Here is a 24,799-nt window from a genome sequence, read left to right as displayed (position 1 = left end):
GGGGCATTTTGCCCCGGGCCCCAGCCTGAAAGGGGCCCCAGGAAGGGCCCCCTGAATACCTTTTTAAAAGATCGATATACTCTAATAGAGCAGTCAGATCTAAATACTCTAATAGAGCAGTCACAGTATTCTTCAGAGGAGCAGTGTAGCAAGCTTATAGATAAGGAGATATGGTTGGTGATGGGTAGTTATTGTCATTGCCAGCAGGTTGTGACCCCTTTTTTTTTTTTGGTCTTCACCTTACAACTTGGGTCAAGGGCCCCACTTTAACTCTTTGCCCTGGGCCCCTTAATTTCTCTGGGCAGCCCTGCCCATACCAGGCCTCTCTGTTCAGGAAGGGATACTGGCATCACTGCTGTATGCTCCAGTGGCATCAAAACCTTTTTCGACTCTAAATTTTTGCTTTCACAATGCCACAGCTGGAAATCACACCAGACAATGCAGCCACTGATGGTTTGGGTAGTTACTAAGAAAGGTTGAGACTGAGTATTGCAGCATTAGGTTCAAGATTTAGCAAAAATTCACACAATTTGCCATAAATTACTTTTTTGGCCAATTTGCATGACAAGGTGTTTACAAAAAATAGTGCCAGATAATCTGGCATTTTCTATTTGGTCATTTGTGCGTAGCTTAATGGTTGATTCTTGGAGGTCAAAATTTCACATTGCAGACCCTAACTTTGGATACTCTAATGTAAACCCTCTTCATTCAACTTATTAATCCAGTTTGTGGATACATATGTAGCCTGAATTTAAATTGTTTTAGTGTAGTGTTCAAAAGCTGATTTGTTGATAATTTTGTCATGTGAAGCATTTCATGGCAATAATCATGACAATTTCATTTGTTGTATGTAGTAGTGGTAGAGAGTACATTAGAAGTCACCTGAGCCCTTGCTTCTTGCTAATAACTCTGCTACTGCTAAAACATTTAGTAGCACTGTTTGGGAGTGAACACATGTTCACCAGTTTGATATAACCATTTTTGGCAGAGGCTCAGGTGAATGTGCAAACCGACTAATAGAGCATACTGATCTTTTGCAATACTAAACTTCTAACTTATAGAATCAATAATTGGCTGCCCCAATGATACAGTGCGAATATGTTTCACACAACACATCATATAACTTTGTAGGCACATATTCAGTTACAAATACAATAATATACAAATACGAGTTTTATGAATATGTACATGATTGTACTAATACAATACATTCATCACTGATGATCATATCACTGATGATCATATCACAAGTTACTTGGAGTGCCAACTGGAGAAGCCAAACTTGCCCGTGCTGTCCTTTCCTTTAGATCAATTACAATTCCAACCTTTTTAAAACATACATAACCAATAATCCTCCATAAAACATGTAATATATAGTGTAGATGCACACAGCAAACTTTTACCACAAGCAATTATGATCATTACCATTCATATACATAGTATAATGCACCGGATCTTCAAGAAACCCACATGTTTGTACATTTATTATGTTTCCTTTAGTTTCAGCCCTAGAATCTGAGTTGTACATGCTTCAGCATTACAAAGTGGTAACAACAGAAGATCTATTAGTGATAACGCAGAATAAACTATAGGCACTGTAAAAATGATTATAACTTGTGAATGCAGTCTTGTACAGAGATGTAACTTACCATAACTCGCTTTACTTTGATGCAAAATAAGTCACGATGACAATTTTCATGATAAAAATTTTTGTGTAAAAATATTTCCATCTGATTTACACTGAACAAAAAGTTACTTTACAAGAATGACTGCTCTATTAGAGCATCTTGATCTTGCATGTACAGTACTGGTAACTACGGTGGTAAAAAATGACTTAGCCAAGTTCTTGGTTCTTAGTTGAACTAGCGATTAGCACTGGTAATTGTTCATATGCAGGCAAATCTATTTCAGGGTAAAGTACAGACAGATCCTTCCTACGACCAGGAAAAGGGTGAAACCTGAGAGAAAAGACAAGAGGAAACTGCACATCCAATGCAAAGTAAACTAATGCTCCTATTATCTTCTGTCTCCATGTAATCGGAGAACGCAAAATAATGATTTTAAACTCCTCTTGGTTTTGGGAATACAATGACATCAAGATTTTTGTTGTTCCTTCATTACAAAAACAAGTGCTCACAAACTTTTACAGATTCTTTTATAATTTTCCCATTGTGTTTAATGCATTCTACTGTAAGAACAGGCTTGCACAAACATATGGGGATCTTGCAGATCCAGTTATGATGTACCTGTGATATACAAGGAGGAGTTAAGCGACCATACAATGTTGAATACAACTCTGCTAATGCATTCCGTAAACAAGGATCATCCGACAATCCTGATCTGTACAAATACAAGACAAAGACATGTATGCTAAAAATTGTGAATAGCTCCAGTAATGTACCTAGATAATTACATAACCACTTGTCTGTGAAACACAACCTTATGAGTTTCGCTTAGAATTACTGGTCTACATGATTGCCATATAGCCAGAGGCTTTGATGCACTTTGAACTAGTTACAGTGCTTCCTCGATTATCTGAACACTTGGTTATCCAAACAGTAAAAATTACTGCTCTATTGGAGTAGTTTGTCTTAGATGTTTGTTCTATTAGAATATTTGAACAGGGCTCTGTATATAAATGAATGGGCTTTGATTATCCAAACTTTTGATTATCTGAACATGCCTTGATCCCAAGGGGGTTGGATAATCGAGCATTTCTACACAAGATCCTGGTCCAGTCATTACATATTTTTAAGCCTGCTGAAGTCATTGAGTAGGTAATTGTGGAATTACTAAGCTAACTATTTGTATTCATGAAGCACGCAAAAAATAATAGATCTACCAGCTACAGTAGCTATATGATATGTGTACATACACGCACGCACATGCACGCAGCTTGTAACCCACACACTGCATGCATGCACGCACGCACGCACGCACGCACGCACGCACGCACGCACACACGCACACCTACAGTACTTGCATGCTTACATAGCACAGACATAAATACTAACATCATTTGGGTCCATAGTTTATCAACCAGTTCTTCAGTGTTCAGTTTGGATTCAAACTTTCTTGTAAAAGGAGGATGCTTTACTAAACTTCTATAGACAGACAACCTGGAGAACACACAGATATACACACATGTCCACAAACACTTAATAACACAACCTGACTAATAGGTTAACATCACTAGCTGCCAAGTCAAGAAGGTACAGTAATTCATCTTCACATTGTTGCTCTACAGTAGCAAGAATACGCAATGAATAATCACAAATCACACCAACTAAATAACAAATAGTGCTGTGAACCTGCAGAGTTTACTAAAATCAGTTATTGGAAGGTGAATAATTGGACAATGACTGGTTATTGTCTGATTGTAGGTTAGCAGATATAATGGTACTCAACATGCCTGTTGGGTGGTACCAAAGTGACCATCAACATGGGTAGTTGGAAAAGGCAGATACGATTGAATGCAGACACGGACATTTTCAAAAAGTACCTTTACATTTATATAGCAGTTATTTTTCATACCTAATGTTCCAGACTCGGGCGTCGATCTTGTCATAGCGCTTATCCATTTATAAGCGCACATGTGAAGGACTAGACCAACACTCCACAGAATGCCAAATACCATAGAGTGTTGTACACATGCTCTAAAGTCTAATACAGAGTTGTATAATTGTTGAGATTAGCTTGTATGCCCCATGCAACTTAGCTTAACAGGCCAAATCCACAATCTTACGCCTTTTAGTATAAGACACAGGCGCTTATACCAAGCGTTGAGGGTTTCAAGGACCTGGCCTACGAGATAAGGTTGGGACATGCCAGCTTAATCTCTATGACTCTGAATTACATTTCTAGAGCACGCGTACAACACTATATGCTCCTTAGAGTACTAGTCTATCCCTCGCACATGCGCTTATAAATCGATAAGCGCTATGACAAGATCGATTCCTGGATCTGGAAGCAAATGCTACTGTAAAAACAACATTAGGTATAACTGTTTTGTAAATGTAAAAGTGTATTTTAAAAATAACCATGACCGTGTCCGCATCCGACTGTATCCGCCTTTTCCAACTACCCCATCAACATCCTGCCTTACAATAACAATTATTACAATCACATATTTAGTAATGCTTTGAGGTTATGTTATGATGCTAACAGTTGTCAGCAGGTGTAATTTATGGTTTACCAAGTGGGTGGGCAAAACGCTCCTTAGCCAATAATTGGCTTGACCTAGACAATACCCGGTTTTTCCATACCGGTTTGCAACACTAATAACAAATAACACATGTAAGTACTTTACGAGTTTGTTATATCTCATATACACATGTGCAGGTGTAAACAAACAAGAACAAGTATACAAACATACAATACAAACATGTGAATTCATGATTTGTATGTAATGTGGTTGCATATACAGTAATTGTATACCTTTGATGACTTCAGCAAGACAGTCTATGGCAGTGAGTCGCAGGTCAACAAAAAATCCTGAACTGGAATGGAAATAAAAGAATAACAGCAATTAACAAACCATTAAGATATATCTAGACCTTGCTGCAATATATCAAGGAATGATTATACAGGATATAGTCACATGCAAATGTAGTAAATACATAGCAAACTACATATAAACATAGTCCACACAGTTTACAGCAGATTACAATGGCAGGAAATCAGACATTTACTGACAAATTAGCTCGAAGAACGCCCAACTACCTACTGAAACGGTCAAGGAAAGCCGGCCACCTTCAGCTTAAAAGATCAATATACTCTAATAGAACAGTTGAAGAGATTCTTAAAAAGGTGTACCTAAAAGGTCAAAAAAAACAACAAAACTGTCTGATTGAGGAATCAAACCTGCACCGTTCAAGTAAGTGTAATCTGCACCATTCTACCACATGTTCACAAACTGCTTTAGCACCTTCTAAAATGTTTTTAAATGTTCTGCAGTATATGATCATAATTACTATAGATTATGAAATGTTGCATTGGATAATCTCATATCAACTCATAATGTTATTATTATTACATGTATGTGACTTAACAATGATGCAGTGTGGAGCTGAGTGATAGTGGCAATCAATCAATTATCGTGATAGCCATTAACAATCGTGATATTGATAGTATACTATCATGCTATTGCGATTATTTATCCATATCTTGCTTGGTCAAAAATATGGATAACAAAAACAAACATGATAGCATTGAAGTTCAGAAAACTGTAAAAGACTAGTGGCTTGAACATGGACAACAAAGATAACAACTGTAATACTGACGCATAACAATTTTTAATGGAGTGTTAGAAAAGCAAATACGTAGGTGTGTATGTAATTGGAGAATTCATGTGTTGTACGTGTACGTGAAGTTGAGTATTATTACTAACTGCTAGTAACTATTGTGATAGTATTGTTATCATGATATAAAAGTTACTATCAAACTGTGATTATGATAGTTGTACTATTGCTCAGCTCTAATGCAGTGCATGGCTGCTAAAGGAGTTTTGGGTGTCAAAATACTCATCATTTGTAATCTCCAAGCATAAAATTTTCTGATGGGGCATGCCCCAGATCCCTTTAGCTTGGCATGCTTATGCATGCATGCTGCTGCTTTGCACATACATCGTCATACAATGTCAGATCAACTTTGACTTTGATCTGACGTGATGTCAGATCAACAAAGACTGCGAGTTCTGTGTGTGTATGTGTGCATATTTAAAGTGCATGCGTGAGGGCATGTGTGCGGGTATGCATGCAAGTATGTATGTGTGCGCATGTACATGTGCATGAGTGCCAGTGTGTGTATGTGTGTGCCTCTGTATGTGTGTGTGTGTGTGTGTTACTTACACACAATAGTCCTTAAACAAAGCAGCATCAACTGGTAGGTATCCACTTCTTTGAAGAATCCTCAAAGCCTTTAAACAGCTACACACACACGTAATACACATACTGTCCTCCATCAGACAGTTAACATATACCTTATACTGATTACTGAATGGTAGGATGGTAGCACTTGCTCAAGATTTAAATGCTCTGTAACTTGTTCTAATATGTACTACAGTACACAAATACACAACTACGTACATAAGGATGCAATTACGTAAGCAAGATGCAAATAGAATTCTTAACTGTAAACCATTTGCCTCATGAAATTTTACCCATTTTCAAACCAACACTCTTGGTATTTATCCCACATTTCACTGCTACCCATGCTACTCCAAATTAATACCAATATACTTATTCTTTGGTTGCCAAGCAACAGTTGTTAGGGTCTGGTTGTTATGGCTCAAATGGAGAATCACATCAACATAAACCATAGCAACCATTGCTAGGCAACCACCATTTCCATGGAGACATTTCTGAAATATGCATTTTGGGCCATAGTAACCATACCTTAGCAACCATTGCTAAGCAACACCACACTGTAACACATATTCTAGCCAATGAAATTGAAATTACAACTTTTCACTGCTGGTATAGGGACTTTTATGGGCAGTGAAACAGGTATGGCTAGGAAACTCGATCAGTTAGGGATATACTGTACATTCACACAATACATTGAGCAGGTCAAATCTCATCATCTATAGGTCCAATATTATTGTTCTGCCTTGTTAAAACTGATTAGTGACCATACAAAGCATAGTAGGGTCAAAAAGTGTGGTTTCGTGACCAACCTCTGACTAACAAAGTTTGATGGTTTAATATTGTACTTTAGGGTATTTTAAACAAAATGGGCTCCCACGCCGCTTTTTAAAGTCTGGGGAAAGTTCGGTAGAACCAAAAGTCCAAAATGGCTACTAACTGACATGCGCAAAAATAAAAATAATGATAAAAATTCAAATAAAGGTTCTTTTAAAACTAATTTGGGGTCAAGCAATCCATTTCTGATGTTATTTTTGTGATTGGATGTTCTGTTAATGTAAAATTTTAAGAATTTTGCTCAATAATATGTAATATAAACAGTGTGCTAAGTCTAATTCAAGGTTCATCCAATGACTCCAACTCATTTGATGATTCAGGTTCAGTATCAAAATCAGATTCAAATTCATATGCAGCTTCAGATTCAGCTCTGAATTGGCAAAGTCATAGCCATCCTGTCACACTGATGGGACTGAAAGTGAAATTGTAAGGGCAGGTTTGTGTGGCGCACTGGCCATTCACCAATTCCCAAACATGACCTATGGGAGAGGGATGTCTTCTCAGGTCAGGGTGGCACTGAACATGAGCTAAAAAGTTGGCACATTTGATATGCTGCTCAAGATTGTCATCATCAGGAAGCAAACGCACTGAAGATTTTTTCTTTAGGCTTTTCCATTTGGTTGCACAGGCTAGATTCAGAGAGGACTTTTGTGTGTCTCCATAGATGTAGCGGATAACAAAGGACTTAAGGTCATTCAAGACATCATCACTCAGCAGAAGGCCTTCTCTACACTTTGAGATGAGGCTACCGGCCTCAGTACTTTTTGACAATTTCTCATAGAGGGATATCTTGCTGTGCCCAGAAAAACAGCTGTTGGCATCACAGCCAGACAAGACACAAAAAGGTATAAGAGATTTGGCAAAATATTCAGTACACATGCCTCTGCAGAAAAAAATTTGCTTCTGAGAGGTATTATAATACCTGGAATGTCATGTGAAATGGCTGCAGCCTGAATGTACACATCTGTGTCTTCTGCATCGATTACTATGAGATTGCTATAACCAGGTGATATCGATCTTAGAGCTGCATAAACAGATAGCATAATTGTGTCAGCCCCACCCTGGCTAAAACTCAGGCTTTCTTTGGTGTCACCAATTGACAGACTCACTCAGACTGAGTAGACTAGTTCCTGACTGATAGACTTAGACAGTTCTGAGAGCTGATGAGTTTTGATTAGAGCCTGGAGGCATTTCTTGTTGCCAGCAGTGCAGAGAATTGTCTTGAATTGCAGACCATGGGAAATAGATCAGCTGGCTTCATATATACATTGGGTATGGGACCTTGACCCTGAATGCGCAATTCACGCTTATCTTTGATCAGTGGACTCAGCATAGTCATGGGGATCATTGATGCAGATGATGGTGGTAATACTGACACGCTGTGCCAGGATCACAGACCCTATTTTGTTGGTGTAGTCACCCCAAGTGTGTGGAGGCCCATCACTCTTGACACATAGGTGATGCTAGGCACTACATCTTGTCCACTAATGCTGTGTAGGAGTTGACATCAAGAGGCAGTAATGCTAACTTCTGCAGAAGTTTGCTCTTTTGAGTCTTTCTGAAAGTACCATTGGAATTGAACAGTGTTAGGTATTCTTCAGATATACGATGTTTCATAAGCTCAGGTAGAAACAGTAGACCATTGACATCAACACGGATGCTAGTATCCTGCTATCCATTTCTCCTTGTTTTATTTTTAGTGTGTTTTCAGAGACTTTTCTTGATGGAATCCCTGCAAAGGTGAGATGTGAATTACGTTTTATGCAATCATGGATGGATTTTTCTTTAGAATAGATGCGCTCATCCATGAAAATTTTTATCGGCTGGGTCTCCCCATCTTGCTTGGCCTCCTTGAAGTCTGAAATGAGCTCAGGTGTAGCTGGAATAGCTAATTGTGAGGTTCTTAGAGCAGGCAATGCCGGATCAAATGGAAAGCAATATTAAAGCATGATGTTAGATCTTGTACAGCTTGCCCATCTCTGTGCATACGTGCTGGAGTATATTCCTCGTGCTTTTGAGAGTTACTTTCTATTCACCTGAGCAGCTTGAATTCAACCAATGTTGTTGACAATTTTTTGGCATCAGCCATTAATTGCTTCTCATTGCAAAGAATTGACAGTCAGCTAGTTTTAGTCAGCTAACTCTGTCAAGAGGGCCGTGTACTGTCAAGAGGGATACTATTGACTGTGGAGCTGAAAGAACAAGGCTTAATCACTGTAAACAGCTAGCTAATTGTTTGTTCCGGTAGCTACCAAACTTAAATTTCTAGGTTATAGGAACATCCAATCACAAAAATAACATCAGAAATAGATTCCTTGACCCCAAATTAGTCTAACAGGAACCTTTACTTAAATTTTTATCATTATTTTATTTTTGCGCATGTCAGCTAGTAGCCATTTTAGACTTTTGGCTCTACTGAACTTTCCCCGGACTTTAAAAAGCGGCGTGGGAGCTCATTTTGTTTAAAATACCCTAAAGTACAATATTAAACCATCAAACTTTGTTAGCCAGAGGTTGGTCACGAAACCACAGTTTTTGACCCTACTAGCAGTCGTCTTGTGTTTATACTGTACGTACATATGTAAATGGCCTCATTTGGAGTAGTTCAAGTTTAAACAGATAAGCTAACGGCCAGATAAGTGCATGTCACACTACACAAACTACTCCACACAGTTATACACCTTAATAATATGCGCAGTCTGAGCACTGTCATTTAGTTGGACGTAGCCTCTGCAAAAATACGCACATACAAATAGTTAATACCGAACCATCCATAGATGGTGTACAATCATATTCTTCACATACACATAATGGTTAGTAGCATGCAAAGTGACTAGTGATGTAACCCTTACACTTGTAGGCTTTCAGATGGTGCACTCTTGTCAGTGACCATGGCAGACAGAGCATCAATTAATGAACTAACAAAGTAACAGTCGCTAAACTAAAAGACAAAATAAAATTAAAATGGTACCAGTGTACAATTCAATATGCTTGCAGTGACTAAATACACACAAAGACATTAGCTGGGATCTCAATACTACAACCATCCCCTTTGAATACAAATGAAAAAGTGACTGCATTATTAGAATATTTTATTAACTATGTGTATTCTATCAGAACAAGTGTACGTTCTATTAGAGTAGTTCTTGTATATGTAAATAAATTAGCTTCATTTATCAGAATAAATTCTAAATCTATTAAAGATTCTATTTTAGTGTAGTACACACAAATCGTTTCATCAGTTTCTCATGCACACAGATGGGCCTGCATAGACAGCACAATTCTGTGATAGAACTAGCACAACACAGATGTTTTGGACAAGTAAGCTAAGTCCCAATAAATTAGAAGTACATATGTACACAGAAAAGACACATGTTACACAAATAGGATACCTTATTTAGTTGATTACTGTTATATTTAAACAAGTCCATTAGAAACCGTAGAACTTCCTGAGGACAGGTGCCATTGGAAGACCGAATACTAGCAATACTCAATGGCAAAGCCTAAAATGTACACACACAAAAAATGACAAAAGACATCCTGGTAGCAAGAAACTTTAGCAATTTGATAAGATTATGTCAAGAATAAAGATAATGGCTAAGTCTTTTATTGGATGAAAAAATTTGCAGAACTTAGTTCAATAACATCCTGCTCATATGCCAATTTTTCCTGCTATAGTAAAGTGTTTTGAATTTTCTAAGGCCATGGTGCTTACCTTTAAGAGAAAGTACAAGCCAACATCACTGAAGTTGTTGTATTTAATAATGCTGGGTGCTGTTCGTGTACTGTACAGTCTCTGGAATAGCTGAATCATGGGAGTGGCCACACCAGTCAAACTACTACTAACTCCTTGTACACCAGACATCTGTACACATAGCATACAGAACTAATGTTACTAAATGACTTTTTTTCATTTTCTGTAAACAGATTTACAACAAGATAGTATGTACATCTCAGTATTTTGTAGCATGCATGTAGACTTTTACATGAGGACAAACTGTTTTAGAACTCTATCAACTAGCTGTGTGTAATATTGTAAATACAATATTATTTGCTCATCAGTTCACAACAGTTTCATGTACATGTCAGTTGTCCGAATGCACTCATAATGTTATGCTCCTAGAGTATGAAGTGTTCAAAACATTAAACATAAGCAAGCCCATTGATTTACATACAGAGATCTTTTCAAGTACTCTACATTGGTGAAGAAATACTCTAATTGAACAGTCGCTGAAAGTTCAGCGTGTGAATAAGACAGGTCTGGAAACATTGTATACACATACACATGTACTGTTATGAAGTACATTGAGTATAATACAGTATACAAATACTGGACACATTTCTAGTATACTAACCATGGTCAGTACATTGGCAGCTTGTACACGGACTGCATAATAATAGCTGGAACATGACACCACATCCATCAGGGCTGAGTGTACTGTGATAGAAGGAACATTGCCAAGGGCATCTATTGCCTGTAACAACAGAAAACATACGTATAACCTTGTGACCACTCTAAAAATATTACATAGGGCTATATAGATACTATATCTTTACTCCCACGTACGTACCACAATAAAATATACAACATGCTACTACTCACAGTGACTTACCACGATTTGTGCGTTAGAATCGCGTTCATGTTTCAACATCATACACCAGGTGGTGTCCGGCTGCTCTGTACTCGCTTGTCTGATCCAGGCAAAGTATGGATCAACCCTCAGCCACAGGACAGGAATATCAGATCTGTGAAAAAGGTGTATTGAATATTACTGATGAGTATGCATGCTTCCCCATCTTTTGGATTATAAATAACCCAACAGCAGTTAGGAGAGGCAGCAGTTGGACAATACATTAATACTCAAAAACATGCATGCATGCACCTTTTTAATCCCACTATAAAAGAATATTCCAAGTATCAACCCTGTCACCCACCTGCATATCACTTTGCCCTACCACATTAGTAATTTAATCCTTACTGTAAACCCCTAAAGAACTTTGGGAAAATGCGTACTTACACAATATAGGCACACACGGTGACACTAGGTGGGGTAACTTAGAACTTGTTGCAATGTGATAGGAGCAACCACCATTGAGTTATGGATTATTTTATAGATGAAGGTATGTAAAGGGTCTTACCAAAAAGTTACTTACAAAACTAGTGGCCTCACCATTTAGCGTTAGGATAAAACTCTATAGCTATTAATCCTTGTTACATCGTGAGTAAATTGCATAGCCGACAGATACTTTGAAAGTTACAACACTTTGTGCAAGGAACATGTATTTATCAAGTTTAAATCCAGTTTTCTGGATTACGTGGGCTTAAGGGTTAATAATTAAGATATGAAATACATACCAGTATATTAAGAATGAGATACTCTAATAGAACAGCCAGCCACTCTACTCAATACAGCAATCAAATATAGCAATGTAGCAATCAATATTTAGAAAGCATTTTTACAATCCAGACTGTTATATTTGTAACTTTTTGGGGTGGACAACATATTGCCATAATGAAGATCACTCTTAAACAAGGACTCCTATGTTGGTCTTATTACTTGTACGTAGATGTTACCCCCCCCCCCCCCCCCCCCCCCCACACACACACATACATACATACTCAGTTCCCGAAACATCAATATCAACTTCTTCCCCCGTACTGACTATCATTTTCCTTTTCCGACTCCTGTGACAAACACAAACCATACACTGTAGTGTCCACAAAACACAGCATTTTACCACTTGGTAACACTTGCACAAACAAATTGGTGTCACTTACTTTTTTAACTTAGAGTGACATGGCAGATCGTGTACTGTATAGAAGTCGTCCACCACTATACTATGTGAGAAACTACCATCAAACTCCTGTACTATGATTGTCATTGACCCCTACAGGTATAAAACAGTATTGTGACCTTGAGAACACATAGGAACAGTACACAAGCAGTGTACTCTACATGGTACACAGTAACACTCCTGATACTGAGACTCAATACACCATATAACTGGAATTTTTCAAGGGACAAAACTTTCGTGAAACTGTGTAAACTATGATTTTTACATTTTTAAACTCATGAATGTCTAGAAAATGTTTTTACTGTAGGTTGTTTTGGTAACATGTATAAACCTCAAACATTTTGCAATTATATTTTCATGAAGCCATCAACATTACTCGCGAAATTCACAAAGGTTTCGTCCCTCCAGCTATACAGTAACAGATGTATGTACAGTACGTGTGTACTACACACACTTGTATTCATACCACAAATTTGTTAGTTCCACGAGGCACTTCTTGACGTAACCTCAACTCCACAAGGTTCTTCTTTCTGATATAGTTGTATGATGCAGTAAACCTTGGTATACCACTGCTACAACTATTTTGTACACAAGTTAAGTCAAACAACAGAACTGCCCTATTTCAGTATTATGCAACACAACCAAAATATACATATAATTCCTGGGTGGGCACTATCAAAAATGTACCTTAGGGCTGAGAAAATGAATTTAGTACAGTTATACAAACAATCTGAACTGCTTATGTCAGCAGTTTAGAATAATACAGCTGGAATAAATAAATAAACATGCTAATACAGTAATAATGCTAGAAGTGAATGCATGTTATATTTGAACATTTTGCTAACTTGTATGTTTTCTATGAATAGCTGAACTTAGCCATAACGGTCAGATAATGATGATACAAACTTTAATACAAGGTGTTAAGGATACATCCACTGCTCCACGAATGTTGTGATATCTTTGCTGGACACAGATGAGAGCGCTTTGATCAACTACACATAGAGTTATTGGTATGGATAAGAGTTTAGCAAAAAGAGAAGCATATATGCATATGCACCCTTTGTTTACATATATAAACATACGCCATACAATAACAGTACAGTAGGTGGCCAAGTTATACAGTACTGACCCCAGCAGTTGATATCAGCATGTTCTTCCATTTGCTGTAGTCTTTAGAGTCACAAGCTGCATTTCCCAGACTGAGTAGTTTACCAACAGCCTACCATGACAACAAACAAACAAGACATGCTTGTACATAGGTACAGTATACATACTGTACATACAGTATACTCATACAAAGTCTAGCATCGCTTTTTATACAATGTAAATGCTGTGCAACAAAGTAATGGGTAGCTTTTCAACAAACATTTCAACTAACAAGCCATTCAAAATTAACTTTGTGGGCATTTAGTATATTAACTGGCAGCCAGTAACAGATTTGTAGTGCACGGCAACTGTCTGTACTGTGAGTCTCCTTAACTTTTGTTATTCATTACACAGCTGGGAGATTCAAATCCAATGTTATCTAATATTGGGGTCTAATTCCAATATTCCAATATTCAAGAGATTTAGCATAAGCATGCATTCACCCAAGTAGCTACTATAGTTTGCACGAGCACCTGAAGAAACAATTCCTGCCCAACTCTATCCTGGATCATTCTCACAACAAGGTGAGCCTTAGTAGTAAGAATGTCTAGCTCTGTAGCACTGAGTAGGTGAGTGTGGATGATTGGCTTGCCAGTGAATTCCATCGGCTCATCCAGTTCAGGTTCTTCAATGGTGATTCCTCCTGAGTAGCCATATAAGGGAGGTAAGGTGTGAGTTGACTCATACTCAGACACCTTCTCCACTTCCTGTTTACAACACAACATTAGTAAACAACACCAAGGCCTGTTTACAAAATACTATTCACTATAGTTTATATACAGAAATAAAAGAGGCGGACAGTTTTAATCATTTGAACCTAAGATACTGCCGTTTTCCAAGTTCTTGCAATGCAAAACGTAATATTGTGTCAGTATGCGCAGTTCTTTAAATGTACCTACACTTGTTACGTATGCTCTGTGGCTGTCGAGTTGTATGCGTAAACATGCCTAAAGTCCTATGAGTGTAAACAACACCAAAAAAATCTGCTATTGAACAACTGCGCATGCACATGCTTGTACAGCGCATGACACTTTGCATTGCAAGAACTTGGAAAACCGCAATAAGTTACCCAAATTGTAACTGTCTGCAAAAGTAGTCTTAAGGCATTTACAGATTCTCAATTATCATATTTGCACTAAGTGTATTTGTCCTTTTACTTCCCAAGTATGTAATTAACTATTCACACAGTATTGGTACAGTATGACAAAGGTTTCGGACTGTTACTTTGATCAAGTATTTGTTACTACAGCATTGATAGGCTAGCAAGTTAACACTATCTCATGATCCCAAAGAGATTAGATAGAGCTGGGCAATAGTAAAAACTATCGAGTATCGTGATATTAATTTTTAAATTGTATCATGATATTTAGCCTCTACACTATCGTGATGGATGTAAATGACTACTAAGTAGTTCTATTCATGAACCATATTCTTGTATTTCACAAGAAAGGAGCAATGATTAGGTGTAAACAATGTATAAATTAGCAAGTTTGTTCACAAAATTCTCAATTGTACAAGCAGCTAACTACTGATCTGTCATTTAGATATTATCGTGATACATTCATTACTATCAATCGTCTTGTGAAAATTTTGCTATCGCCCACCTCTAAGCTTGGATACAAGTATGTTCTCACCTTCTTTATCCAGTGTTGGTACCAAGTACTACCAAACAACCTGCTCATACACAATCCGGCAGCATAGCCAGCCAGTCCTTGTGGTAGCCACCAGTCGTACCTACCAACACAAGAATCTATCACGTCATAAGGCAAAAAATACATACACACAGCTTTAAATCCTTAGCTATCCTGCCCTACTGCACAATAACTTGAAGATTGGCACATTCTAGAAACCTGTGTGGTTGTATTAAGGTGGTTGTGAGTTCTATTAGAGCAGTTGAAGATTGAGGTTCAAGTTGTTATTGTGATTTGATGCTCAGTTGTGTGCTGTATAAAAGTGAGCCATATAAAGGAGAAATAACAAGGGGTGTACATTCTTTTGATTATAAGAATCACTTAGGACTGCATGTGCATTTTATATACGTGTACTGTATATAAAGTAAACATTACACAGAAGATAGAGTAGGACTTCATCTATCAATCTAAATAAACCAAACCGTTGATTTTCTGAACAGCAGAAGCAATTGTTTCATTAGAATAATATTTCATCAACCAGTGTACAATGTATCAGAGCAAGTGTGTATTCTATTGGAGTAATAGGATAGAGTGCTGTACCAGGACAGATTCAGTTGCCTGAACACTTTTATTTATTGAACTAGCACACAGGTGTTAGGACACAGGTGTTAGGATAACAATGGAGGTCCCACTGTACAGTGGACCCCCCAAGAAACACCAATGATCTCGTTGAACATACTCTCTAAAAGAACATACACTTGTACTCAAAATACTCTAATAGAACAATCGTTTCCAATTTCGAATAAACACAGATTTACCATGTTAATTTGTACAAAAAAGACATGTTAATAACTGTTTGCACATTGACATATCAAACACTAACTCACACATACTATACAACACATACTTATAACAACTGATTCACATACCACGAGTACTGCAGTAAGAAGCAACCAAAGTACTGCTTAGCAACAGCCAGTGCCATCAATGGTCTGGTGATGTATACTTGATCAATGATACGAGGAGAGTGAAGGAGGTTGACACTGCAAACAATGAAGGATGTAATACTGATACTACAATGTTAAGGGTGCTGTGTAATGACACCTACACAACACTATACAAATATCTATAACACATTACGCTGCACTATATTCAAACACTAAAGTCCGGGGCTTGAGGATAGGATTATTTCCTTGCAGGAGGCTGCACCATGCTTCATGGTTGAAGGTGATGGCACATCAAGTCACAATTGAACATCACCATTTTTGTGAGGCATGGACAGTTGACATTTGTTATCTCAATTAACACAGGGTCCCCATTAGCACAGTCTACATACATACGTACACACACACACACACATACACACACAACACAAACACACACACACGTAAACACACACACACACACACACAACAAACATACATACTACACTCACCTAAAAATACCCAGAGTAGAATACAATGCAGCATCCTGGTATACTTCATCCACAAACACCATCTTGTAATTAGAGAAAGGAAATCGTGAACTAAGAAACTCCTCATAGAATCCAAATATCTGGACAAGAAACAAAATTAATCAAACCATACCAAACTAGTTACTATAACAGAATTTTCATTGAACATGTACAACTAAAGTAGCAGCACTATATATAGCAAGCACAGTACTATCCAGTAGCTCATACAGTAAGTAGCTCATACAGTATATCACATGCAACGTCTACAGAGCATAAGTTAGCAATGATGGATATGCAATGCAGTACTTAAAACCCAATACAGTTAATCCATAGTTATCGATTGTTTTTCTTAGAGTGTTCAAACAATGGGTTTGTTCAGATAACCGAAGCCCATTGATTTATATAAAGAGCAACGTCTAACTACTCTAATAGAACACACATCTATACTCTAACAGCATGCACAATGACAACCAAATTCTCTAATTGAATAGTCAGTTTTACGGCTCAAAAAACTGAGGTATAGATAACTATAAAGATCCACATACTTGAGTCAAGAGTACATAATAATAGAGTAGGGAGGAGAGTGTCTAACTTCAGTAGATTCACCAAACTCACTGCGCTCAGACCTTGTGCAATCAACTATAGCCACCAAAGGTGACAAATGGCTTGCTCTATGAAGGAGGTTGTAGCACTTCTACTGCTTCAATTAGGAAATATCAACAGTCTTCTGTTTACTTAAAGGTATTGATTTATTACTAGAAGTTTTATGGATCGAAGTAGGAGGGTTTGAGCACAGTGTGCTTATATGGATTATATTGAGAGTTAGACACTCTCCTCTCTCTTCTATTATTATGTACTCTTGCTTGAGTGTATTCTGAAACAATGATTGGATATTGAAGTCATAAGACACATGCGTGCATTTTCTGTACACGCAAAGTTTAATCTCTCTGATAGAGCATATACATATGTACATTCTTTAACACTTAAACAAAACAGTCCAATAACACAATAATCATATCTATAGAGATACCTAAAAAGCCTTAAATGTTTTGAATATTCTCAAAGCACCATCAGTGTCCTTTTATAGTAACTCCTTTATACATACCTCTTGCATGAAGGTCCCCAGGTTCTTCAATACAGGCAACAACTGAGGTAGGCAAAAGTATGTGATCTCTGGCATCACTGGGTCAGGGTAGATCTCAAAACTCCTGCACACCAAATGTCATAACAGTGTTACAGTTAGGGGATGCACAGCTTACCCCACAGCTAGGGCAATGTTAGGTGCTGCCACTGGTACTGTAACAGTGTACATAAACACCTTACGATGACCGTCGTTTGTTAGTAGCTAAAAGACACACAAAAACATTACTTCTTGTCCCTTCAGTCTCTGCAGTATTGCTACACAGACCACAAGACCACACAACTTTATCAAACACTGGTAAAACAATTTGGGGAACCAAGGGTCCACCACCATCTATATACAGTTCATAACATTTGTATTGAGGCTCTCGTCTTACAATTGTCGGGGATCAAATATACCCTCACCTGTTCACACAGCTCCCCACAGCTGACGGCAATCATGTTGGATGGTACAGTGACATCGATGTTCCATGTACACACCTCCTGGTAGGAGTCCACACAAGGAAACCACAATCTGTCGTAACAATTAGTACTATAATCATAATATAGTGATGTAGTGTACCTGGAGGTGTTCCCCCATCCATAGGTATACATGTGTACATATTTCTGTGAAAAGTAAACAACCATTTCAATACAGTATATGACTACAGTGGTTCTCAATGTATTAATAAACTTTTGGTAATGGAAATGTAGGCATGGAAATGTACTTTTGGTATGTACATTTCCATGCCTACATCTACATGGTCATTAATATACTCGAGATAAAATTAACAAACAGATAACCAATGTCAACACAGTTATGGCATATGTAATATACTGTGAACTGTGTGAAGCCAGCTCAAACATTTATAAAGGTCAGTAATTTAAAGTCTGACAAAATTCTGTACATGTTGCTTATATTCTGTACCATCACAGTACATTATAAGCCAAAATGTACACAATGCTCTAGTCCTGTAACTGAGTATGTACAGTATGCTCATTCACAATCTCTCTATTATCACAGTTGTCACATATGACTACATACAGAATCTGCTGCATCCACAAAGTGTACACCGCCATTAGGATGATCCAGTGAGAAGGCTATACGCATCTTGAGAACATCTGAATGTAAACAGATCATGTACATATACACATGGTGGATGCCATCCTTTTAGATGTGTGTATAAATACATCATATGTGTTTCTGCACACACACACACACACACATGCACGCACACATGCACACACACTACTGTCATGTAACAGATAACATTTCAGATGTTATAAATCATGTACACACTAGCAGTACTAACCTGAATTACTATCAAATGTCTCTTTGGGTATTTTAATAACTAGTTCACCATTGCCAAGTGACCACTCAATATCACAAGATGCTATAGCCTCAAAATGACAACCATCAAAGAATTCCAAGTTCCTCCTACACCGCAGAAAACATTACATGTATACTTAAAAAATCACCATTAAAAATATGAAAAGCATTCTACACATGTCTCTGCATATGTATGTCATATTCCTTGCTCATCAAAGGTTAAAACAATCATTCAATTAATAGAGGACTTGCAGGGTGATATGTAATTCATCATAATTGCTAAGCAACCGCAGCTGTCGGCCATGTTCCAGAACAATGTTATGTTTGAAAAGCTATTTTTGATGGTCCATAGTGAAGCAATTAAGTATTGAGTTGTTGAATGAGTAATGCCAGCTCATTAGCTCTTTATTAGCTCCACTGTCAAGTTGTTCATTCTGACCCATAGAAGTATGGCTGCCTGACAACTGCTGTTAGCCTGTGTCATCATGCATGTAAGTCCTCTCTATAATTGAGTGGAGTAGTGATGCCACAATATGAAAATTTTAATATCACGATATGGGACTTATGCATTAAATGAATTGAATACGTTAATGTTTTCACAGGACAAGTTTTATTTAGTCAATTTACAACAATTATTTGACAAAGTTGACACTTGTTTTTACCACTTGTTGCCAAAGAAATATCCTCATATTTTGCAAATATCAAGTCACTTTTCACTTAATAATTTGTGTTTTTCATATCACGATATAGCTTTTCCTCTATCACATTATCATGAAATGTTTCTATCACGATTATCATGATATATGATATATCGTGGCATCACTACAATGGAGTCATCAATTTTTCATTTTGAACAAACGATCTGAGTGTATATTGGAGTTCAAACAACCAACTTTTAGCATATAAACTCTAATAAAACAGTCGCTTGAGAGCCTACGTACATGTTACACACAGAACAAACTACATGATGTACACAACAATATTTCAAGCAGGGACACATACAAGTTATTATACACATACTTCTTTGACTCAGCAGGACAGATGCTAAGAGTTGGGTCGACATAACTGTAGTTCTCCACTCTAACACCATTAACTGATACTTTGAGAATACGTATCACAAGTTAAGAATAACACACACTATAGAAGCTTCTCATACAAAACTTTTTATATATAATACTGTATCTCCATAGCTACTTTAGTGATGCATAGAAAATTGCAACTGCTATACAACTATACACTCCCTGGCTGCAAAGTACTTTATACACACACTATAAGGATATGACATTGTTTACAATTCAGTGACACTCTCAGTAGTCGACCAGAGCTTGTCTGGGGTTCAATAGTCAGCTCAGTCCAACCCTAACAACACAAATATACAGTACACATGTCATTATGTACTATAACAAATGTACCTGTATGTAACGTCTCTTGAAGTTGACTTCGGTAATACTCAGAACCTGATGAGCTAAAGAGAAATATATGTACAAATTTATACTACAGCATATTGTTTGTTGAATACATAAGGATGGAATACTTTGCCAAGACATAAGTTACACAACTGTTAATAAACCATCAGTGCATGACGCAGTATATTTGTATGTGAGGAAGACATTTTTTTTTTAAATCTTCCCAAACAAAACAAAGTTCACACTCTAGCACACACAACCAATGTACTATTTTAACACTAACTCAAATCCATGTAATTAAATTCATGCCAAGTCAACAGTCAAGGATGAAAGTTTGAAATCAATAATAACTTAATTTTAGAAATCACAGAAACTTTTAGAGTGTAATCAATCACAGATCTACCAACAGTGTGTCTCTCCATGACATCCCATTATGTACATACATATAAAGCTTTAATATATGAGCACTTTATCATGGTCCCAAGATGTATGGACAGAGAAAGGTGTATTACCCACATAAGGAGGGGTGAGAGAGAAAGAGGTTGACAGATCTGCAGGTTCACGTGAGTTACAATGTTAATGCAAAATGTACACGATCTCTGCGCTGACTAACCAAGTTTAAAGACATTCTTGTATTTCTTCGACTTGCTCATTATACACTTTACCCTAGAGGTCTTTCATTCAATCCACTGAGTAGCGAGAGGGATTTCAATATAAGCGCACTGATTAAGCGCTAGGATAGGTGCGCTTTTATTAGAAGTATAGCAGAAACTGTCAAACGAAGCCAAGTATGGTACAAGTTTCCGAACACGATTGTTAATAATACTGAGCAATGTGCACCACTAACTGTCTACAAATTCAAACGCAATAATCTGCAAGCAAACCATAGATAATATCTATGAGCAAACCAATACAACAAAAGGGACGCCCCCCAACACATTCAACTGGCGGGAAAACTTGTTGCCGTCGCGATGGAAACTCACTCAGCCACTGAGTTTCAACTAAGCTTTGGGTCCAGCGAGGTAACATTATTTTACAATTTAACACCACTAAACTGAAATAGTTTTGTGTACGACGTTGTTCAATGTTTAACGCGTCCTCTTTACACCATAGTTGCCGGGTAGTGGCGGTAGTCATGAAGACGAAGAGGAAGACAATGAAGATGATGTAAATAGGGAAAATGAAGTGAGTAACTACTTTGACCTGTTGTCATCACTGTATTCAACATTTAATTGTATTTTTGATTGTTATTTTACAACTGTGTGGTTACTTGTCCTCTGTGTGTTGTCTTTATATGTGTGGGGAACACGTTTACTGGCTATAAACCTTCTGTATACCCACGTCTTTTGACAAAATTGATAATCTATCTATCTAATCTTCAAAATCTGTGATCTTACTGTATGTGGCATGTGCACTTTCCAAACGATAAAGCGCATAGTATTAAATGCATTTAGTTGTATTTAATAGTTAGGCTACCTTAATACCAGATTCATTCCACGCTTAGCTCAAGCAGTTACTCAGTACAGCACTACCTTATGAAGAAGACTGGGAAGATGAGTCAGTCAGTAACAGTACTATGGAGTCTGCCGACACATCCACTTTGAGCAGTGATGATGTCACACCAACTGGCTCCACCCACTCTGAGCAAGTGGAAGTATTTAATGAGGTATGAAGTTGTGCAATTTTACGAAGATGAGCAAATGTGTGACCATATAAACTTTGAGTACATTTTTCATTTTAAATACATACATGCATGCATGTACGCAAGCTCAAAAACACACTGCACATACAATTACGAAAATTTTTGTCAACATTTTCAGCAAACTGGTCAACATTCTGGTTTACAAGAAGGCAATGTACAACAGACAAGAAGTTCTCCCATCCATACTATCAGAACAACACCATCCCATTACAGTAACAATACGAAGAAGGCACAAAGTGCCCCACTGGAACCACTGCTGTCATTCAGTCCTGTAGGCACTACTGCTACCATGCAACAAGTTATACAACATCCCATGAAGCGACCTGTTAATGGTATGTATATAGTTTATGATCATGTGTTGTATCCATGTGTATGTGTACGAAATATACATCCATACATACATATTTAATTTTACATACACTCATGCACATGTGAACATACCTGCACATGGAGAGAAGAGCTAAACTGTTGTTCATTCTGTTATAGGAATGAAGCCTAGTGATGAACTAGTACAGTTAGAAGTACTGTACAGCTCACGAGGCCGTAAAATTGATGAACTCACCAAACAATTAGAATTACTACAGGATGATCATGAAAGAAAATTACGTATTGCTAATCATGAGAAGCGACAACTACAGCACCAGAAGGAGTTATTATCAGATCAGTTACAACAGAAGGATCGTGAAATTCAGCAACTGCAAGTGTCACTAAGCGAAGCCATCAGCAATCTGGAGGCCTTCTGCACTAAAGCCAGTGTACTGGATTCAGCACAAGGAGAGGTGTGTATATGTCGTGTGATAGTGTTACATGTACAGTAGAAAATTTGGTAACCTGTTTTTAGAAAACATAATTTTTGTTAATGACTTCCCAATTTATCCCCGCTTTGGTTAACCAAACATTGAAGTTAGTCAAAGAATATTCAATGGCTTTTTGCAACACTGCTGTAGAGCCTCAGTTATAGATGCACAGAATTTTCTATCAGAACAGTTTGTCTTTATATATGTCACAGTTTGTACTCTAAAGTTGTATTTTGCTGTCATGCGTTGACTCTACTCACTACAGTAGAGAAATTATCTGAATCAGGGAGGGGGGGGAGATGTTTATATAACTGAAACAGTTGTAAAATCATACATCCACATTCATTTGTGTAATTGCTGTTAATAGAGCACACACTTGTTGATAATTGAATAGTCATTTTGGTATTTCATTGGATAGTTGTAATTGGTGTTTGGATATAATCAGTTCTCCACGGTATTGAAGGGATATGGATTTGTCAAATATTCAAACACTAAGTAGTCTTCAGAAAGCTAAAGCTTCTCTTGTTTGTGTGTGCGTGCTCGTGCGAACACGTGTGTGTTACTGTGTGTAACAATATATTGCATGTGTCCTTTTTGTATGATTTAGGTGTAGCTGTAGTATTAATGGCATGTCTATTGTTGCTATGCTAATCTGTAAATGTGTGTTATAGTTACAGCAGAAGCTACTGGCAGCAGAGAGCTCTAATGAGACCTTGATACAACAAGTTGAACAACTTCGTAACAGTGATAACTTGAAAAAGCTTCGTCAGCAGTATGATAGTGTCATGGAGTCACTACAACAGAAACATCAAGATGATATGCTGCAAATGAAAGTGGAGCTCGATGCATCTCATGAAACCATTCAATCACAGGTGTGTATTACGTTGTGTGTGTGTGTGTGTGTGTGTGTGTGTGTGTGTGTGTGTGCGTGTGTGTGTGTGTGTGTGTGTGTGTGTGTGTGTGTGTGTGTGTGTGTGTGTGTGTGTGTGTGTGTGGGAGGAGGAGGGGGGTGCATGCGTCCATGTGTGTAGACATATTTATGTAGAATACGTACATTTCCATATAAACTCTATGCAGACTAGGTTGGTTGGTGAACTACAGTCAAAGTTAACTCAACAACAGGACCCCAGTAGTGTGATGGATGATGAAGAACCATTTGTCCTTGACAGCCAGGAGGAAAGGGAGCTACGTACACAAGTATGTCAACTAGCTGCAGAGGTAAGATGTGCACAAAACAACATGTTGTTATAGCAAAAACACATTTCCAAATATCATGTTTGTTGTTGTATGGCTTTGTCTGTACATAGGTATAAATGTAGCTGATACTTAATAAATTTGTCGAGTTTATCATCCACTTAAGAATCTATGTTGTCATAGGTAGAAGACCTAAAATTTAAGTTATCAACAACAGAGGAACAAGTACAGGAGAGCAGTGGCCAGTTACAATCAACTACAGCTGAACTTCACTTGTGCAAGGACCACTGTGTGCAGATTGAGCAAAACAGAAATCATCTTGTCACACAATTGGAGAAAGTCAGAAATGATCTAATTGAAGTATGTACACAATGATTAGTGTGAAGTGTTGTAGCACAGTGGATGTAGTCTATTATCTGGACAACATAATTCCCATACTATGATAAAAAAATGTGAATTTGTTCAAATAGATGAAAGTCCATTGATTTATACGTACATACACAGTAAGATTTCAATTATGATTA

General features: G+C 37.5%; 2 protein-coding genes across 5 annotated transcripts in view; one reads left to right on the top strand and one right to left on the bottom strand.

The window, feature by feature from the left end:
• Positions 1 to 1,097: 1,097 nt before the first annotated feature.
• On the bottom strand, positions 1,098 to 21,484 carry LOC136255475 (transcription initiation factor TFIID subunit 2-like). Of its 2 annotated transcripts, XM_066048259.1 has the most exons (32): positions 21,196 to 21,479; positions 20,589 to 20,641; positions 20,458 to 20,535; positions 20,197 to 20,288; positions 19,160 to 19,284; positions 18,892 to 18,968; positions 18,430 to 18,473; positions 18,273 to 18,381; positions 17,987 to 18,072; positions 17,833 to 17,935; positions 16,710 to 16,828; positions 16,204 to 16,317; positions 15,278 to 15,377; positions 14,117 to 14,350; positions 13,627 to 13,716; positions 13,428 to 13,489; positions 12,964 to 13,075; positions 12,481 to 12,590; positions 12,322 to 12,387; positions 11,315 to 11,447; positions 11,057 to 11,176; positions 10,417 to 10,566; positions 10,094 to 10,204; positions 9,554 to 9,642; positions 9,383 to 9,431; positions 5,981 to 6,057; positions 5,850 to 5,927; positions 4,438 to 4,499; positions 3,172 to 3,241; positions 3,015 to 3,119; positions 2,247 to 2,340; positions 1,098 to 1,325 (listed from the first exon to the last, which is right to left on the bottom strand). In XM_066048259.1, the coding sequence occupies exons 1-32, from the start codon at positions 21,233 to 21,235 to the stop codon at positions 1,245 to 1,247; spliced, it is 3,033 nt and encodes a 1,010-aa protein (XP_065904331.1). In that variant the 5' UTR covers positions 21,236 to 21,479; the 3' UTR covers positions 1,098 to 1,244. The 2 variants fall into 2 exon arrangements, with proteins under 2 accessions (XP_065904331.1, XP_065904332.1); XM_066048260.1 differs by lacking the exons at positions 1,098 to 1,325; positions 2,247 to 2,340; positions 3,015 to 3,119; positions 3,172 to 3,241 and adding an exon at positions 3,260 to 3,412 and having other exon boundaries at positions 21,196 to 21,484.
• Positions 21,355 to 24,799, top strand: part of LOC136255474 (centrosomal protein of 152 kDa-like) — a 17,168-nt gene continuing 13,723 nt past the window's right edge. For 2 of the 3 annotated variants that reach the window (XR_010700908.1, XM_066048258.1), the window contains exons 1-8: positions 21,355 to 21,604; positions 21,696 to 21,767; positions 22,087 to 22,248; positions 22,403 to 22,616; positions 22,771 to 23,063; positions 23,753 to 23,953; positions 24,159 to 24,299; positions 24,459 to 24,635. Coding sequence is in view for 2 of the 3 variants with exons in the window: in XM_066048258.1 (XP_065904330.1) it covers positions 21,554 to 21,604; positions 21,696 to 21,767; positions 22,087 to 22,248; positions 22,403 to 22,616; positions 22,771 to 23,063; positions 23,753 to 23,953; positions 24,159 to 24,299; positions 24,459 to 24,635 (1,311 nt within the window). In the remaining variant the exon portion in view is untranslated. The remainder of the gene's footprint in view (positions 21,605 to 21,695; positions 21,768 to 22,086; positions 22,249 to 22,402; positions 22,617 to 22,770; positions 23,064 to 23,752; positions 23,954 to 24,158; positions 24,300 to 24,458; positions 24,636 to 24,799) is intronic. The other variant, XM_066048257.1, reaches the window with a different exon arrangement.

The sequence above is a fragment of the Dysidea avara genome, chromosome 5, assembly GCF_963678975.1.
Source record: "Dysidea avara chromosome 5, odDysAvar1.4, whole genome shotgun sequence".
Classification (NCBI taxonomy): Eukaryota; Metazoa; Porifera; class Demospongiae; order Dictyoceratida; family Dysideidae; genus Dysidea; species Dysidea avara.
Note: the sequence above shows the minus strand (reverse complement) of the source record. Positions and strands in the feature narration are given on the sequence as shown.

Bases quoted from the DNA above. Each gene is read 5' to 3' on its own strand.
- LOC136255475 (XM_066048259.1), bottom strand. From the start codon at position 21,235: ATGAGCAAGTCGAAGAAATACAAGAATGTCTTTAAACTTG. The intron at 9,643-10,093 runs GTATCCTATTTG...TTTGTCTTTTAG, and splicing joins ACAGTAATCAACTAAATAAG to TTTAGCGACTGTTACTTTGT. The intron at 2,341-3,014 runs GTTAGTATTTAT...GTATTTGTACAG, and splicing joins AAACTATGGACCCAAATGAT to ATCAGGATTGTCGGATGATC.